This window comes from Rutidosis leptorrhynchoides, chromosome 9, assembly GCF_046630445.1.
Source record: "Rutidosis leptorrhynchoides isolate AG116_Rl617_1_P2 chromosome 9, CSIRO_AGI_Rlap_v1, whole genome shotgun sequence".
Lineage (NCBI taxonomy): Eukaryota > Viridiplantae > Streptophyta > Magnoliopsida > Asterales > Asteraceae > Rutidosis > Rutidosis leptorrhynchoides.
Genome location: NC_092341.1, coordinates 292,547,517 through 292,567,746, shown reverse-complemented (window position 1 = coordinate 292,567,746; position 20,230 = coordinate 292,547,517). Strand labels below are relative to the sequence as shown.

Genomic DNA, 20,230 nt, shown 5'->3' with positions numbered 1-20,230 from the left:
TCTTCTATGCTAGACAAAACTCCATCTGCTAGTGCCAGATGAAGATTTGCGATAGCCTGGCCGTCCATCTCTTCCCATTTTTCATCAGTTAACTCGGATGGCCGTTGACTGATGGCCGCTAAACACTTATCCTTTCTCAGGATAGCTTTCATATTTAATTTCCATAACGAGAAATTACTTCCGTTAAATTTTTCAATTTCAAATTTTGTAGACATTGCTATAATTACAATCTTCTTTTCGACAATACTATTTTTCTTGAAATAACACCCAAGGACTTTTACCGAGTGAAAATAATCTTACTTATTTTCTGATGTGGACGATCCACTCCCGTGGCAACCACAGAGCATACGATAAGTAGATTAATACACACTAGATATTAGAACCTTAGCTCTTGATACCACTTGTTGAGAAAAGTGACACCGAATTATAGCAAACTGCTAGTAATACTTGAAATAATAACAATAAAGGAACACCAAGATTTAACGTGGAAAACTCCAATAGGGTAAAAACCACGGGCAAGGAAAGAAACGTTTCACTAATATGAATAATAGGAATTACACTTCTCTCTAATTACAAGGATAATCACTAATCTTTATATCTCTTGTAATTAGGAGATTAATCTCTCAAACTCTCTATTATACTATTAGAACACAAGAAGATATGAGAAAGAAGGTTGAATGTTTTTGGGATGATTTGAATGTATTTTCAATGAACTCTATTTATACTAGATGTAGAAGTGAATTGGTTTAGAAGATAATGGTGTAAGTTAGCCACCATGAAACCAACTCCATTTATGAATTCTAGTTTACAAAATGCAACATTGACCAACTCCAATTTATTTCAACATATTCCACTTTTTTTTTTTTTTTTTTGTACATATAATTCATGTGATGCAATAACTGAGTATGTTGTAGATGGTGATTTCATTTTATAAACAATAAGTTGCATAATAAATGTTTATTCCACTTTGTTTCCGTATAAATGATGTACTGTTACATTTTCACAATTAACTTAGACGTCATCACTAAACTTCGGTGAACATGTATGAACTGCGTCTGCAACCGTAAGAAAAATCTTGTCTTCACCAATCAAATCAGGGAAACCCGATGCATATAGCTTGTCTAGCACGCTTTGACCCGGGTTTGCAAGAATAAGCTGTCAAAATATAAAAAAAAAAAAAAAAAATGTCCTTTTAGGCCTTGAAATGGGTTCGTTAACTTAATTACCAATTAGAGAAAAAGTAAATTAATTTACCTGAATATCTCTCTTTAGCAAACTACTATACAACTCTTCAAAGGCATGTATTCCACTGGTGTCAATATCAGTAACAGCTGCATTTAGGATACAAGATGTTATATGAAGTATCGATTGGATGAAAATGAAAACATCGTTACAGGGCATTTTTTTTTCTTTCTTACGTGACATCTCGACTATCAAGTATTGAATTTTTGGTTGATATGTTGCCTTCAGATTATCTTCTTCCTCTGTTAGCCACCTCAATATCCTGCAATATATTGCTTGATGTATATGTAACTTATAAAGCATCAACCTTTTTAGGTAAGATTAATACCATAAACTAGACAATAATGAAATATAATACAAGTAGTGATGGCAATATGTTTCGATTGTGTACTTATGAATGGGTCTATTTGGGTTTGTATTTGATCTCGAATGCGTCACATGGGTTGATAGATAAACTACCTAAATGGGAGCGCGCTATAATGGGTTGAATTAGTCAAAGGTGTTTAAAGTCGCCCAAAGTCCCATATAAACCATTTTTCAAAGATTTTGATTGTGTTTGTAATCATACTTTACGCATTAATTATTTACAAATCCTACGTAGAAAACAGTGTTAGCAGGTCAACCCAGACTGTTACGAATGAACTTAATATTAAGTAATTCATTTCGTTTCAGTATGGATGATGATATTTCCACCATCAAAATTGATAAATACATCATAATTGTGCATTAAGTAATTGTACTGTACAAGTACCTAACCAGAAGCAAAAATATTACCTTTCTTTGATGTAGTTGGAGTTGGAGAAGTAAATAGCGGAATCAACCCGTACAATCAGAACACCGGGAATTTTTATAGCCTCGGGATATTGTACAATGTTCCTGTAAACGCTAGTCATCGGAATCTTTCCTAAAATAGCAGTTCGTGGACGTGTAACTTGAAGAAGAATCTTAGCAAAAGATATGATAACCTGATCGATTTCATACAAACATCATCAATCAATATTGAGCTAAAACTGGACCAAACTAATAAAACTTTCAAAATATTAGGTTCTTACAGCAATCATAAGTCCAGTCTCAACAGATTTGAAGACTACTCCAAAAAACGCTCCCATACACGCCAAAAAATCAAGTTTGTCGATTTTCCAAATTAATATTGCAGCGTCGATATCAATTAGCCCAATCACAGCAGATATGATAATCGAAGATAGAATCGCGTTTGGTGTGTACTTAAAAAGAGGAGTTAGAAACATTACAGTCAGTAATACAACAATTGACATCACAATGTTTGAAACTGCTGTTTGACATCCTGCCATATAATTTACTGCTGATCGCGAGAACGAACCTATAAAGATCAAATTAATTAATATAAACTATAAGTAACTACTATATTCAGAACTTGCATAATCTGTAACTACGATAGATAAACAGTATCATGTTTATAGACTTTTTACCCTCAGTTTCAATTATAAAACTGAAACGTGAAACTAAAAACTGAAACGCGAAACTGAAACGTGAAACTAAAAACTGAAACACGAAACTGAAAACTGAAACTCGAAATGAAACTGAAAACCGAAACGTGGAACTAAAACTGAAATGCAAAACTGAAAGATTTGGCAGACTGTTTAAATGAGTCGTCGATGTTGTACGGGTTTGAAATGGGTTTAAACGGGTCTTGTTGGGCCTTTTAAGTTTTTATTTTGTTTAGAATGGGTCGAGATTGAACCCGCACTTTTTATTTTCTTTATTGTTACAAGACCCAACCATTTTTGTGTGTTTGGGTCTCAATTGGCAGATATAGTTTCAATAACTCATATTTTTTTTTCGCACCTGTTGCAACGTAGCATGATGTCATTGAGCCTACAATGTTCATAGTTCCAAGTGCTACCATTTCTTTGTTACCATCTACTTGATAATCTTTCATTGAAGCAAATGTTCTACCAATTGCAACTGCTTCCTGAAAGATTAAGGAACAGTTTTAGATGAAACAATGACAATTATTAAGAATATTGAAACAGTGTTTTAAAGGTTAGATGTCAACTGTTAATGCAATCATGCCAGCTACAGCGCCGATTTTAAATCCTTTTAGTAAATTGTCACCGGAAAAGTAGATTTTGTCAAGTGACGGAGGGTTGATTCTTTTCTCAATATCTCCCACCTGTCAAAATAATTCAGAGATTAAGTTTACAAAATTTTAAAAATTGGTCAGAATAACTTAATAATGTCTGCAACATTTATAAGCGTATTTCTGCAAGTTTACAGACAGAATAAGACATTGTTTTATCTTACGTCTTCTAAAACACAAATAGAGCACAAACATAAGACATAATAAGATTTGTACACTGAAAAATAAACAACACCCAACTCTTTTTCTGTTAGTTTGACCTTTGAGGTCAAACTTGTTTCTTCCTGATTTATTATTGTGCATACATATACATATATACTATATATGCATAATATAAATTCCTTCCATATATATACAGTTACTAAATGTAGGTCATTTGACTATGTAAAATCAAAATCATGTTCTTACAATTGAAACACCATCTTTATTGGCATGAGTGATGTACACGAAAAAAGTCGATAATATAACGGAGATCAAAGGTGCAATTGCTGGTACCCAGAACAGTTTCTTGTTTTTCTTTCCCTGTATCACAAGCAGTTTATAAGAAAATGACATTTTTATGTGAAATTGAGTAGCATTTATCATATGAATCTAAAAATATACTTCTTACTATGAACTTAGCCACGAGTAGGAAGGCTAAGAAACTTGATCCGATGACTATAGTCTGCCAGTTCCACTGCAATATTTACGCAAAAATATGTCAAAACAAACTTCATGAAAGATTACATACATCAGTTTATGATACTTAATCAAGAACTAACCCCATGATGAGCGGATTTAAAAACCGCTTTCATCACTGAAATAATATCAGTTTCTTTCGTAAATTGTTTAGTACTAATACCAAGAAAGCCCTTGAGTTGTTGCAGGGCAATGGTGATGGCTGCTCCACCCATAAAACCGACAACAGAAGCATGCGATAAAAAGTCTATTAGAAACCCGAGCCTGTTCAACAAAATAAACTCGTGTTAATAAAAACTTAAGTGCTGTTTGTGTTTCAGTTTGTAGATCTTATCATGTCTTATCACTTATGTGTGCGCCCCCGTAGATGTTTTCAAAGTGTTTGTTTTTCTGAAGAAATAAGATGAAATAATGTCTTATTCTGTCTGCAAACTCGCAGGCTTAAAAAAATATGTTTTTTATTACTGTAGACAGGATAAAGTTATTTTGTAGACATAAATACAAAGAGTCTCCACTATGCAACGTACAAACCTTTAGGCCACATCTTCTCTACAGACATGGTATGATTTGCAGTCTTTAGACATTAAAAAAAAAAAAAAAAACACATTACCTTACTGTCTAATAAACGTTTATATAAAAGGAAACACATTTTGCTTACCTGAGTACTCCAAGAGTAGCTTGAGTGATCCCAGCAAAAAATGTAGCTGTAAATATAAGTCTATAATATTCATCTCTTTGCGTATGGGGATCATATTCTTTTTGAAGAAGTGTTCCCAATAATAAAGAGACTACGGCCACTGGTCCTATCGCAATATCACGCGAGCTACCCATGAACGCATAAATTAGAGGCGGAACAAAGCTCGAGTCTACACAAAAAGTTATAAATGTCATTTGTAGAAAAATTTATGATTATCATAAAATAAAATAAATAAAATACATATAGCAATAGAAATTGCTTACACAATCCATATTGAGGATCTACACCAGCAAGTTTTGAATAACCAATATCCTGTAATGGATGGATTTAAACATTAGAATGATTATACAGTTATTCTGTAATTGTTTAAGTATCTTGAATATTTTATATACCTGAGGAATACAAAGACTAGCAATGGTGAGTCCAGAAATAAGATCACCTCTAAACTTCTTCAAATTATAACTTCTTCCCCATTCAAGAATTGGGAAAATTGCTTGCAAACCAAGTATGAACTTTCTAGAATTCGTTTGATGTTTAAACGGACGTAGTGGATCATCCGCAAAAAATGTTTCTTTTAACGTGCTTTTAAATTCTTTCAAGAGATTTGGTTTTGGAGGGACACCAATCTTATGAATGTAATGATCGTTCTGTCTTTGACTATCCGCCGATGTCAAACTTCTCGTATCCATGTCAAGATCTTTGTCGTCTTGATTACACGTTGACGACAATGATCAATAACGTACCAAACTGTTTTTGAATCAAAAAATGAAAAAGTTGTTAATATCAAGAAACATAATGTATCATCATTTAATTTACTTGATAGGGTTGAGATAGTGAAGAAACCAAGATTCAAAGATTATATATGTTATATGTTTCTAGTAACAAGCAGGATAAGAGTCAAAGTCTTTGTTTTCAAAGATTAAAAGTCTACTATTTTGTTCTTGACAAAAACATATTAAAAGTTGATTGATCCATATAGATTAAACTCTAGTTGTAGACAAAATTCGTATTCCCATTGTGAAAACTATTTGTTTTGAAGAAAATGATCGTTATCGAGCATCATTTGTCAATATCAATAAGTGTAATGTCGTCAATATCAATAAGTGTAATGTGTATAATTGTATGTAGACTGTTTTCGGTTTTATGTTCTTGCAAGTTGCAAATAGATCCTTTTCATGGTAACAGATGTAACAGTAAACTGTAATTTCAAGCTCCCAAATAAGACAAGTTTATATACATATACAAAGTAAAACATGAATAACATTCATTTGGTATTTATGGAAAAAAACAAAACGTTACTTCCAAAAATAGGCGTACAACAATTATATGATCTGTTTTATACTTTTATTCAAAGTTTTACAAAGAATATAGTGGGCGATGAAAATAAAGCTCATAGGTAGATGAACGATAACAATCTATCATTCTGCTAGACGACATGATCATGGTATAATTTAACGGAAAAACTTAACGATCATTTGACTAAAGGATTGTCAATGTAACAAGTTTCAAACCGAAGGGCAATCCTTGTAATTTAATGTTTTGAATGACGAGGAAAGATATAATTTGAGTTAAAGCACGTAGATACGTGTGTAATTTTTGTATATTGTAATGAACAATGGTACTTTCATAGTTGTTCAGTTAGAGCGTTATCATGGTGTTTTAGATGATTAGTGAAAAAGTAAAGTGAGAATAGTGTTCTAAGACGATGTTCAAAACACTATTCAATACATAATAAGTAGATGGATACTGGATAGTTAGGAAAGTGATTTTGACTATGAACATCCTAACAAATATAGTATCTCCCCACCACTAGAATCGTAGGCGAGACACGGTCAACGGTAAATTAAACAAAGTGGACCCGAATGGGCCTTAATAGTTGTTAACGGGTTGATCGGTTTTGGTTGCTTTTTGGTTTACTCGTTGCTTTTTTGTTAGATATTATTTTACTTTTCATATTTATAGGTTGTTTGCTTGTGATTCGGTTTATTTGTGGGTGAGGCTCGGGATTTAATAGTTTTGTAATTAATTGTGTTTGCTTTCTAGATACTAGCTTCATCCTGCTTCCCTTTTGTATCTTCCGGTTTGATGATGTTTTTCTTTTTAAAAAATGACATCGTATTTATATTAGTTGTCGTTTTTGAATAAAAAAAATACTATTATATTCATTTTACATATAAGACATTATTATAGAGATGCTACTTCCACCATTAATTTTACTTGTTCCACCATCATTTCTTACTTTTTTCCTAAATTATCCCTTAATGTTATAATTCAGTAGGCTTATAACTACCTTTAGTGATTCTTGACTGTAGAAGGTATATAGAGATAGAGATACTGTAAAACGGAGAAAACAAAGGTTGAACAAAAGGTATGAGTAATTGGTTTTTTATTTATAGAAAAATGTACAATGAGAGTTTGGTGGCATTTGGAATCTAGAGAGAGAGTGTTTTTGTTAACCAAAAAAAATACATACAATAAACTCTAACTCAACACACCTATTTATACTCAAAAAAATATACTATGCAATATCTATAATAATAATAAAATTATCATCCAATTATTACTTTTATAACACTCCCCCTTGGATGATAATTTTATTAGTGAATAACTAGTACTGCCTCGTTAAAAACCTTGCTAAAGAAAACCCTTTGGGATAAAACTTTAGCTAAGGGAAAAAGAGTGCAGCATAGAGTTGACTCCCCCTCAAGTAGGCAACGCCTGAGTTGTTACATCTTCTGAACATGCCTCATGCCAATATTATGAACGTGTGTTCTGAAAATAGCAGTTGGAAGTGCTTTGGTGAAAAGGTCAGCAGAGTTTTTGCTGGACTGAACATATCTCATTTCAATCTGGTTGTCCTTAATGAGATTTTGAGTGTATGAGAAGAATCTAGGGGGTATGTGTTTTGTTCGGTCACTTTTGATATACCCTTCTTTCATCTGTGTTATGCAAGCTACATTATCTTCATAGATAGTTGTTGAACTTTTATTGCGTTCTAGTCCACAAGAATCAGTAATGAGTTGTGTCATTGATCTCAACCAAAAACATTCCCGACTGGCTTCATGTAATGCAATTACTTCGGCATGATTTGATGATGTTGCAACAAGTGTTTGTTTTTGAGAACGCCATGATATTGCGGTACCTCCATTTAGGAATACATATCCATTTTGAGATTTAGCTTTATGTGGATCAGATAAATAACCTGCATCTGCATAACCAACCAAATCTTGTTTTGATTCGTTAGAATAAAATAATCCTAAATCAGTAGTTCCTCGAAGGTATCGAAATATGTGTTTGATCCCATTCCAGTGTCTTTTGGTAGGAGCTGAGCTGAACCTTGCCAACAAATTAACTGCAAAAGAAATGTCAGGTCTTGTACAATTTGTAAGATACATAAGAGCTCCAATTGCACTAAGATATGGTACTTCTGGTCCCAGGATATCTTCATGATCTTCACAGGGACGAAATGGATCAGTGTCAACATTAAGTGATCTAACAACCATAGGAGTACTTAATGGTTTTGCCTTGTCCATATTAAAACGTTTTAAAATCTTTTCAGTATATGTTGTTTGATGTACAAGTAAACCATTAGGCATATGTTCAATTTGTAAACCAAGGCAATACTTGGTTTTTCCGAGATCTTTCATTTCAAATTCTTTCTTTAGAAGTTGAATGGCTTCATGGATCTCTTTATTTGTACCTATGATATTAAGATCATCAACATAAACAGCTATGATCACATATCCGGATGTTGTTTTCTTAATGAAAACACATGGGCAAATAAGATTATTGGTATACCCTTTGCTTATCAAGTAATCACTTAATCGTTTATACCACATGCGACCCGATTGTTTCAACCCATATAAAGACCTTTGTAACTTGATTGAGTACATTTCTTTGGGTTTTGCATTGGTTGCTTCTGATACCTTAAATCCTTCAGGTATCTTCATATATATATCACTATCAAGTGATCCATAAAGATAAGCAGTCACAACATCCATGAGATGCATTTCTAAATTTTCAGAAACTGCCAGGCTGATTAAGTATCTAAAAGTAATTGCATCCATAACAGGAGAATAAGTTTCCTCATAATCAATTCCCGGTCTTTGAGAAAAACCTTGAGCTACAAGTCTAGCTTTATACCTTGTAACTTCATTTTTCTCATTTCTTTTTCGCACAAAAACCCATCTATATCCCACAGGTTTCACATCTTTAGGTGTGAGAATGATAGATCCGAAAACTTTTCTTTTATTGAGTGATTCAAATTCAGCTCGTATTGCTCCTTTCCAATAATCCCAATCATGTCTATTTTGACATTCCATGACAGATTTTGGTTATGGATCATCATCATCATTCATGATGTCATATGCAACATTATATGAAAATATCTCATCAAGATTTTTCATTTCATTTCGGTTCCATAATATTTTTGAATGTGCGTATTTGATTGAAAATTCCGTATTGACATCATCAATCTCCTCTGCAGAAGGAGTATTGATTTGTAGTTCTTCTTGAACACTTTCTTTTACCTCATTATCAGCTGATTTTCTTTTCCGAGGATTTTTATCTTTGGAACCAATTGGTCTCCCACGTTTCTGGCGTGGCAAAGACTCAAGAATAACATTATTGTCAGTTTTTGGAATTTCAATTCGAGCTGGAGCATTTGCTGCTGGTATATATGATTTAGTCACTCTTTTTGTATCTGTAAATGCATCAGGCAATTTATTTGCAAGTTCTTGCATATGCATTATTTTTTAAACTTCGATCTCGCATTCTTTTGTGCGAGGATCAAGATACATTAATTGAGGTTCACACCATGAAACATCATTTTCTTTATTTTTTATTTCTCCCCCTAATCTAGGGAATAATATTTCATTAAAGTGACAATCAGCAAAATGTGCTGTAAAAACATCACCCGTCATGGGTTCAATATATCTTATTATTGAAGATGTTTCATATCCAACATATATTCCCATCCTTCTTTGAGGACCCATTTTAGTGCGTTGTGGTGGTGCGATAGGGACATAAACCGCACAACCAAATGTTCTAAGGTGGGAAATATTTGGCTGATGACCAAAAGCAAGTTGCAAAGGAGAATATGTATGACTTGCGCTTGGTCTAATGCGAATCAATGATGCAGCATGCAAAATTGCATGGCCCTATACAGATACTGGGAGTTTTGTTCGCATTATCAATGGTCTAGCTATTAGCTGCAATCGTTTAATTAATGATTCAGCTAAACCATTTTGTGTATGCACATGGGCAACGGGATGTTCAACAATAATCCCAATAGACATGCAAAAGTTATTAAATGCTTGAGACGTAAACTCACCGGCATTATCTAGTCTCACCCTTTTAATAGTATAATCAGGGAAATGTGCTCTCAATTTAATAATTTGAGCAAGAAATTTTGCAAATGCCATATTTCGACTTGATAATAGACAAACATGAGACCATCTACTAGATGCGTCTATTAGAACCATAAAATATCTAAATGGTCCACATGGTGGATGAATTGGTCCACATATATCACCTTGAATTCTTTCAAGAAACATTGGTGATTCTTTTTCAACCTTAAGAGGTGATGGTCTTATTATCAACTTTCCAAGTGAGCATGATGTACATGGGATAAGTGCATCATGAGGGATCCTTTGATCTGCCAATGGATGTCCATGTGTATTTTGTATTATTCTTTTCATCATTGTTGATCCTGGGTGACCTAATCTCTCATGCCACAAACTGATCATTACAGGATCACATAATTTTTCTTTAACTACCACATTTACTTCAGGTACATTTATATGTGTATAATGTAAACCAGAATGAAGTCTTGGTAGTTTTTTCAATTACACGATTCTTATCAGTGATACTTAAATATTTTTCATTTTCTGTTGTCACTGACTGATAATCATATCCATTTTGGTATATGTCAGAGAAACTTAACAAATTTCTCTTTGACATGGGAGAAAATAAGGCATTATTTATCAGAAAATTCGTACCATTTGGTAACATGAATTTTGCCTTTCCCATTCCTTTTATTAAGTCCACAGGACCTGATATAGTATGTATAGTTCCTTCCGTTGCTTTCAAGTCTGTGAAATATTTTTTAGATTTGAGTATGGTGTGAGTGGCACCACTGTCTGCAATACAAATATCTCCACCATTTGACTGATTTTTTACTCCAGCAGTATACATCATGAACTTCAAAAAAAAAAATATGAGAAACAAATAATGAGTATATAATTCATCAATATATTACATTCAAAACATGTTACAAACGATAGCACATAATAAGGAAATATGTAGTAAACTAGATATGGTGTAGATTGAAAATCTACAACCATTTATTTAACGAGAACATATAATAGGATATCTATATATATATATATATATATAGATATTAGAAATTTATTCATTAAAGTAGTCACAAGTTGGCTCAGTGATTTTTGTATCAAGGTCATCCACAAGATTTGCTTCTTTTCCTTTTCCCTTTAGGGATTCTTGATACCGATTAATAGAATGCTGATTTGTTCGGCAGTTTTTAGACCAGTGGCCAATTTTACCACATCGGTAACAAGAATCTTCAACATTCTTTGAAGAGCCTTCTTCAACATTGTGATTTGTGGGATTGTATGGTGTTTGGATTTTATAATTTTGTGGATTATTATTTCTTTGTCCACGACCACGACCACCACGACCACGACCACCACCACGACCATTACCATAAGGGTGATTTCGAACATAGTTAAGATTTTTATTATTGTTATGGTAATTTCCATGATGATGGTTTTGGCCAATATGGCTATGACCTCTTTCACGCCCTCGTCCATGTGCATTTCTTCTTTTATTATTATTATTATTATTGTTAATAGCATTAGCTTCAGGAAATGCTAGCACACCGGTAGGACGAGATTCTTGATTTTTCATCAGTAATTCTTTATTAACTTCTGCAACTAAGAGATAAGTTTGAAGTTTGGAAAAAGTTTTATAATTCTGCAATCTTAAATTTTCTTGCACAGTTATATTTGCAGAATGCATTGTGGAGAAAGTTTTCTCCATCATATCAGCATCACTTATTTCTTGACCACAGAATTGAAGCTTTGAACGGATCTTGAACATGGCCGAGCTGTATTCACTTACCCTTTTGAAATCTTGGAACCTTAGATTTCTCCATTCTTCCCTCGCAGCTGGAAGTAATATTTCCTTTTGATTATCGAATCTACTCTTGATACTTTCCCATAAAACATGTGGATCTTTGATAGTGAGAAACATATGTTTTAAGGTGGTATCAATATGTTTGCGAATAAAAGCAATTGATTTTAATTTATCTTGATCGAAACAAGTATTATTTTCTTTTAAAGTTTCTAGAATACCCAATGATCCAAGATTTATTTCTACGTCCATAACCCATGATGTGTAGTTTGTTCCCGATACGTCTAAGGCATCAAACTCAAGCTTTGATAAGTTTGACATTTTCTATTTTAAGAAAGATGAACAACATAAATCATAATCATAATCATAATATTTTTTTTCTCGTAGATAAATAACAACATGCAATTAGAATTAGTTTAGATTCATAAGTAGTAAACAAAGGAATAATGATATGATTTCAAATAATAAAATCATAAGGGAATATAGGTTCATATTATATTATATTATTAATGATATTATTATAATATATATTAAGTTATAATATATATTATTATAATATATTTTTCTTATTTTAACCTTTAAGATTTACTTTTAATAAAAATAAAACTACTTTTCTTATTTTAACTTTTAAGATTTACTTTTAATAAAAATACAAACTACTTTTTTTATTTTAACTTTTAAGATTTACTTTTAATAAAAATACAAACTATTTTTTCTATTTTAACTTTTAAGATTTACTTTTAATAAAAATACAAACTACTTTTTTTATTTTAACTTTTAAGATTTACTTTTAATAAAAATACAAACTACTTTTTCTATTTTAACTTTTAAGATTTACTTTTAATAAAAATACAAACTACTTTTTTATTTTAACTTTTAAGATTTACTTTTAATAAAAATACAAACTACTTTTTTATTTTAACTTTTAAGATTTACTTTTAATAAAAATACAAACTACTTTTTTATTTTAACTTTTAAGATTTACTTTTAATAAAAATACAAACTACTTTTTTTATTTTAACTTTTAAGATTTACTTTTAATAAAAATACAAACTACTTTTTTATTTTAACTTTTAAGATTTACTTTTAATAAAAATACAAACTACTTTTTTTATTTTAACTTTTAAGATTTACTTTTAATAAAAATACAAACTACTTTTTCTATTTTAACTTTTAAGATTTACTTTTAATAAAAATACAAACTACTTTTTTATTTTAACTTTTAAGATTTACTTTTAATAAAAATACAAACTACTTTTTTATTTTAACTTTTAAGATTTACTTTTAATAAAAATACAAACTACTTTTTTATTTTAACTTTTAAGATTTACTTTTAATAAAAATACAAACTACTTTTTTTATTTTAACTTTTAAGATTTACTTTTAATAAAAATACAAACTACTTTTTTTATTTTAACTTTTAAGATTTACTTTTAATAAAAATACAAACTACTTTTTTATTTTAACTTTTAAGATTTACTTTTAATAAAAATACAAACTACTTTTTTTATTTTAACTTTTAAGATTATAAATTTAAGAATAAACATTAGTATGCATGAAATAAATAATGATTAATTGCATAAGTAATCATAAATGTTAGATAACATATAAAGACCCCATCGTATTCGTATTGATCGGAATTAATCTCGACCCATGGTACCGTGTTGTCAACTGACGTGTTGCGTACATAAAGTACCGTGTTGTCAAATGACGTGTTGCGTACAATCATGAGATCTTATTAACATAAATATAAATGTTAGTGAAGTTAATAAGAGTTAGATTACAGAAAATATAATTCAGGTGGTATAACCGACCATATATAACTTAAATAACATAAATGTAAATGTTAGTGAAGTTAATAAGAGTTAGATTACAGAAAATATAATTCAGGTGGTATAACCGACCATATATAACTTAAATAACATAAATATAAATGTTAGTGAACATAACTGTAAATGTTAGTATACATAAATAAATGTTAGATAACATAAATGTAAATTAGGCGACAGTGTCGACCATATATCATTTAGGTGGTATAACCGACCATATATTAGTTAGGTGGCAGAGCCAACCATATTTAGTATAAATGTTGAGATAATCGTGCTGATAACGTGTTATAATTCAGTAGGCTTATAACTACCTTTAGTGGTTCTTGACTGTAGAAGGTATATAGAGATAGAGATACTGTAAAACGGAGAAAACAAAGGTTGAACAAAAGGTATGAGTAATTGGTTTTTTATTTATAGAAAAATGTACAATGAGAGTTTGGTGGCATTTGGAATCTAGAGAGAGAGAGTGTTTTTGTTAACCAAAAAAAATACATACAATAAACTCTAACTCAACACACCTATTTATACTCAAAAAAATATACTATGCAATATCTATAATAATAATAAAATTATCATCCAATTATTACTTTTATAACACTTAATAATTTATAAAAAAAAGTTTTAAAGAATTTGAGTAAGCTCATCAGTAAGGGTATTTTAGACAATTAAAGTGAAACAAGTAAAACTCATGGTGGAAATATCAATCCACAAGAAGTTAATTGAGATTGGTCGAAAAAGGTGTTTGTTTACAAAACGCAAATTAAATTATAAAGCAAGCATATATTATATGAAAGGCTTGTAAAAGTTATTGATTCGATTGTTTTTCCTATTCATTAAAAATAGACAGATTACCGACGGGCCTCTCATGTTATGTGAAATAATTGAGTGGTACAAAAAGCGTAAAAAGAAGATGTTTATTTTTAAGGTGGACTTTGAAAAAGCTTTTGATTACGTTAACTGGAATTATTTTGACTTCATTTTAACTCAATTCGGCTTTGGTTCAACTTGGCGTGGTTGGATCAAATCTTGTTTGTCTTCAGCTTGAAGTTCCATCCTGATCAACGGGAGTCCAACATCAGAATTCTCTCTCAAACATGGTTTACGACAGGGCGACCCTCTTTCTCCCTATCTCTTTATATTGGTTTTGGAAGGACTATGTAGAGACCCGTCCTAATCCATCTGGACGAATACATTACATTTGGTTACATCGCGAGGTACTTGACCTCTATATGATACATTTTACAAACATTGCATTCGTTTTTAAAAGACAAACTTTCATTACATCAAAAGTTGACGGCAAGCATACCATTTCATAATATATCCAACTATAATTGACTTAGTAATAATCTTGAAGAACTCAACGACTCGAATGCAACGTCTTTTGAAATATGTCATGAATGACTCCAAGTAATATCTCTAAAATGAGAAAATGCACAGCGGAAGATTTCTTTCATACCTGAGAATAAACATGCTTTCAAGTGTCAACCAAAAGGTTGGTGAGTTCATAGGTTTATCATAAAACAATAAAATTCATCATTTTGATAGACCACAAGATTTAAATGCTACATGGTACAAATGTGCCCGAATTGTATACCCACCTGTAATGTACATGCGATATCTTTTAAATACAGTACACCTTTATCGTGTACGAAATCCATTTTTCATAAATCTTAGTAACCGTACACATATCTCGTGCACAAAAATAACATACACATAACCTGTGTATAAAATCATTCTCTCGATACATAACATTCACTTTTCATTGCTTTCATAACTTGGCTTGGTAACCGACCTTAACATATAATGTGCATAATAATATCCCCAAAACAGAATATCTCGTCTGTATAATAATCATATAAACTTCGAAGTACTAAACACCACGCCCACTAGCCCTTCCGTCTAGTGAACAATCTGGGTGGGGGTGTTAAACCGGTAGCTACCTTTAGGATTCGCGTCAATTAGGCGTGCACTAATTCTCAAAATTAGTGATGTTCCCTAATTCTTAGGTTACCAAGCAATAATAATCAGGGGAAAAATATTCATATCAATTGTGGAATTATCACGTCCACATAATTTAATGGTGGCAATTATCACGTCCACATAATTCATTCGAGGAATGTTTTGCTTGTGTCTATCTCGTCAAACATTTATAAAAGCATTTCATGTATTCGCAGTTCAAAATGTATTTCAAAAGCATTAAATAAAGCAGCTGTAAAAACAGCGCATGTATTCTCAGTTCCAAAAATGTAAAGAGTAAAAGGGAATCAAATGAACTCACTTATTGTATTTTGTAGTAAAAATATATATGACAATATTGAACAATGCAGGGTTGGCCTCGGATTCACGAACCTATAACATTTGTATATTTATTAATACACATAACCGTAATTGATCAAAATTATATTGATATAACTTTATTAATTATGTTATTTTTATATTAATAATATATAGGTTCTCATATATTCATTTTATATATTTTAAATACTTAACATTATTAATTTTTGTTAGGTTATATGTATTAAATATATTGATATGTATATATATAGCTTTTGTTTATCATGACAGTAGTTATAATAATACTAATATAATTTTAGCAGAAGTAATTTTAATAATGATAGCACTAATATTAATGTTAATGATAATAATATTAATAATTCTATTAATGTAAATGATAGTTTTAATAATAATCAGTAGTTTTTAATAAAAATGATAAACTTCATAATAATTGTAATGAGGATAATAATGTTGATAATAATACCTAATATTTAATACTAATAATAATTATAACAATTTTATTTCAATGATAATTTTAATAATACTTAAGTTAATAATAAATACTAATTCTAATAATTATAAAATGATTCTAATACTACTATTAATGAAGTAACAATAAATTTTATTATGTTCGGAGTATTAATAATCATAATAATAATAATAATAATACAAATATTTATATTAACAATAGTAATAATACTAATAATACTCATAATAATACTAATGATAGTTATAATACTTTTAGATATAATAATAATGATAATAATTATAACTTTGATGATAATAACAATAATAATAATTATATTTTTAATAACAATACAATAATAATAATAATAATAATAATAATAATAATAATAATAATAATAATAATAATAATAATAATAATAGTAATAATAATAATAATAATAATAATAATAATAATAATAATAATAATAATAATAATAATAATAATAATAATAATAATATAATTAATAATAATGATAATCATAATAAATGATAAGTAAGTGAGCTACCTTAAGAAAATCAGTTTTTCTAAAAAGGAGACGTCCAAGCAGAGACTCGATCCTACAACCTCTCGTTTACACACCAACACATTCAACCAATGGACCAATTCGATTTTTCTGTAACATAAAAACCCCTAAAATATATAACTCGTTTTTCTTTATCTCCTTCTTCTTCATCTTCTTATACCGAAAAACAAACAGAAATTGTCTAATTCAAACAACAGAAAAGAAAAACAATCAAACAGCTGTAGTGATTCACTGGTAACAGGTTTTTAGGGTGGAGATCGAATTTGAACAGCAATAGAATGGAGATAGAACATAAAATTTACGCTACCTGATTATTATGAACTTGATAGTCGAATTCATAATACATTTGTTTTTACATCACAATTCCTTCAGCAAAGTTGCTTCAATTCCTCATTATAATACTCGTGAATCATGAATTACAACAGAATCAACCTCTATACCCTTCAATTTGATCTTAGAAAAATCGAATGACTTTTTGATTTTAACTTTGACTTCAACAATTCGAAATCAATTGGAGGAATTAAACGATGATATTTTATAGAAAGATTGAAGAATTAAATTCTAACCTGATTGCACTTTTAGATTCTTAAATGGTGATCGAATTCGAATTATGATATAAATTTTCAAGAGCAGAGGTTATCGATAAAAATAAAAATAAAAATGATTTTGTAAAAGAAACTGATATTCATAAATACAGTGAAAGGATCGAATGCTTTATCTTCTTCAAAACATAATAGGATCGATTTTATATTATAGCAGGGAAGGTTCGTTTGTTAATTTCTTCAACAGACAAAAAATCACGCACAAGGAAAACAAACAGAAAAAAATAAAATGCCTAAAGCAGAAAATGACTAATTTATATAATATTTGGATCTGATTTCTTAATTCTGTTAATAATATACCGTAATTTTAATTAATCTAATTTAATTAACAAGTTTATTATTATTACCAATATACGAATTTATATAATCTAATGTATATGTATATCAGGTTATATATAATTATTTTTATATATTTGTATATATATTTGTATTTATATCTTTGCATGTATATATATGTATTTACATATTATATTTACTCTTACTAATAATATAATTATGATAATAATACACTTAATATAATAGTAACAAAAATTTATAATAATATACTAGATATAATAAATTATATAATTCAAATAAAAATACATTTAATACTTTTAATAATACTGATATAACAATAATAATACCAGTTACAATAATACTACTTATAATAATACTAATATTGATAATAATGAAACTAATATTAATAATTTTAATGTTACTACAACAACTATATTTTTATCTTGCAATTTAATATATTAACATTACATGTTATTATATTTTATAATTATATCATATATTTTATATTTTGGTACATACAGAATATTTAACATTTATATCTTCCAATATACAACAATATCCATATAGTCAATAATCATATATAGAATTCATATATATATATATATATATATATATATATATATATATATATATATATATATATATATATATATATATATATATATATATATATATATATATATATATATATATATATATATTAATTAAATTATTATGTGATTTAGTATTATGACAGATAATTTAAGATAATTTAAAACTTGATATTTAAAAACATATATATATATATATATATATATATATATATATATATATATATATATATATGTGTTTTTAAATATCAAGTTTTAAATTATCTTAAATTATCTGTCATAATACTAAATCACATAATAATTTAATTAATAATGTATAATTATTTGCATATATACTTATGTATATATACATCTTTATTTACAACAATTGTTCGTGAATCGTCGGGAATCGTCTAAGGGTAAATGCATTCATGTAATCCGTTCCAAAGTTTTCGAGACTCAACATTACAGACTTTGCTTATCGTGTCAGAACCATATAAAGATTAAGTTTAAATTTGGTCAGAAATTTTCGGGTCGTCACAGTACCTACCCGTCCCGAAATTTGAGTGAGGTGGTCATGGTAACAATAAAAATGTTTTCATGACAAATATGAGTTGATAAATAAAGTTTTATCATCATTAAGTAATATGGATAAAACAATTCAATTATTTGAAGAGTACGAATGAAGCTATCACAAAAGAGTGAAATGAATAAATGCAGATTAGACTTAACCGGTGACATAGTCACACTTGATCTCCGGAATTTAAGGAATTTAAGGTAAATCTTCGAAATCTAGAAGATTTGATTCTTCAGCGAATAAGGAAATTAGGATCCGTTTGGATTAAATGTGATAATCTGTCTTGATTGCTCTGTCGTGTATTTTATTATATATCTACCCCTTTCGTTTCCTTTATAATTTGGGGTTCCATCCTTTTGTTTTCTTTTCCCGACTTTAATTCAAGCGAATAATAGTTCTGAATTTCGTAAATATGAAGTTCGAATGAACATGACTAATGTTCTAAGAGAGAGATTGTAATAGCACGACCTGATTTGCCAAATTAACAGAATTCAAGAGAAAAGATAGAACTATCAGGAAATTATGTTCTTGATATGATTGTATATTAGATAGAATGTAAGAGTCGTGTAAATGGCACATGATGACGTTATGATCTGTGAATCATCACGTTTCATTAGAAACTCAGCATGAATTACTGTAATATAATCACGTTGATCAAGTGTCATTATATTATACTAACTCATGCATCAATTTCTTTACATTTCTCCAGAATTCATTCATAAATTAAACTTAAATTTTACAGAAGTTTCCAATATAATGAAACACAGGAAGCACGAAGAGGTATATAATTTCTAACGAGGATATTTATGAAAATATCCTCAGAAATATCGAAGATATTTATGATGATATTTTGGAATTTCCAAATTCGAAGGTTGATGAAGAAAAATTTTCCGCAAGATTTTAACATGACTTCGGAGCAAGATATTCTCTAGAGATTTCAACGGATCCAGAATTACCTGGATTCTTTGAATAGAGGGTATGGTCCTTGTATTTGTCCTTGGTCTCCTTCATGGTTAGCTCAATCCATTTTCCAGTTCTAATTTTTCTGAGCTTTTCCAACATACTATTCTTTATCATCAAACTTCCGATGATTAAGGTCATTTACGGTTGTCTACGATTTCTGCTGCTTCATTCAGCCTTTTCAACATTCAGAGTATTGATTTGCAAGCTGGGTGCTTTTCAGA

General features: G+C 29.6%; 1 protein-coding gene across 2 annotated transcripts; it reads right to left on the bottom strand.

Annotated features, from left to right (window-relative positions):
• Positions 1–886: 886 nt before the first annotated feature.
• On the bottom strand, positions 887–5,588 carry LOC139866427 (sulfate transporter 1.3-like). Of its 2 annotated transcripts, XM_071854660.1 has the most exons (13): positions 5,129–5,588; positions 5,000–5,048; positions 4,698–4,905; positions 4,123–4,303; positions 3,972–4,037; positions 3,770–3,883; positions 3,278–3,394; positions 3,067–3,193; positions 2,295–2,581; positions 2,017–2,207; positions 1,419–1,504; positions 1,255–1,331; positions 887–1,155 (listed from the first exon to the last, which is right to left on the bottom strand). In XM_071854660.1, exons 1-13 carry the CDS (start codon positions 5,423–5,425, stop codon positions 1,012–1,014), a joined length of 1,944 nt encoding a protein of 647 aa, XP_071710761.1. In that variant the 5' UTR covers positions 5,426–5,588; the 3' UTR covers positions 887–1,011. The 2 variants fall into 2 exon arrangements, with proteins under 2 accessions (XP_071710761.1, XP_071710762.1); XM_071854661.1 differs by lacking the exon at positions 5,000–5,048 and having other exon boundaries at positions 5,129–5,264.
• Between the last annotated feature and the right edge of the window lie 14,642 nt (positions 5,589–20,230).

Excerpts from the sequence above, each read along its gene's own strand:
- LOC139866427 (XM_071854660.1), bottom strand. The coding sequence starts at position 5,425 with ATGGATACGAGAAGTTTGACATCGGCGGATAGTCAAAGACAGAACGAT. Across the intron at positions 4,906-4,999 it reads AGATCCTCAATATGGATTGT|ACTCGAGCTTTGTTCCGCCT; the intron begins GTAAGCAATTTC and ends CTTTTTGTGTAG. Across the intron at positions 3,395-3,769 it reads ATAAAGATGGTGTTTCAATT|GTGGGAGATATTGAGAAAAG; the intron begins GTAAGAACATGA and ends TTATTTTGACAG.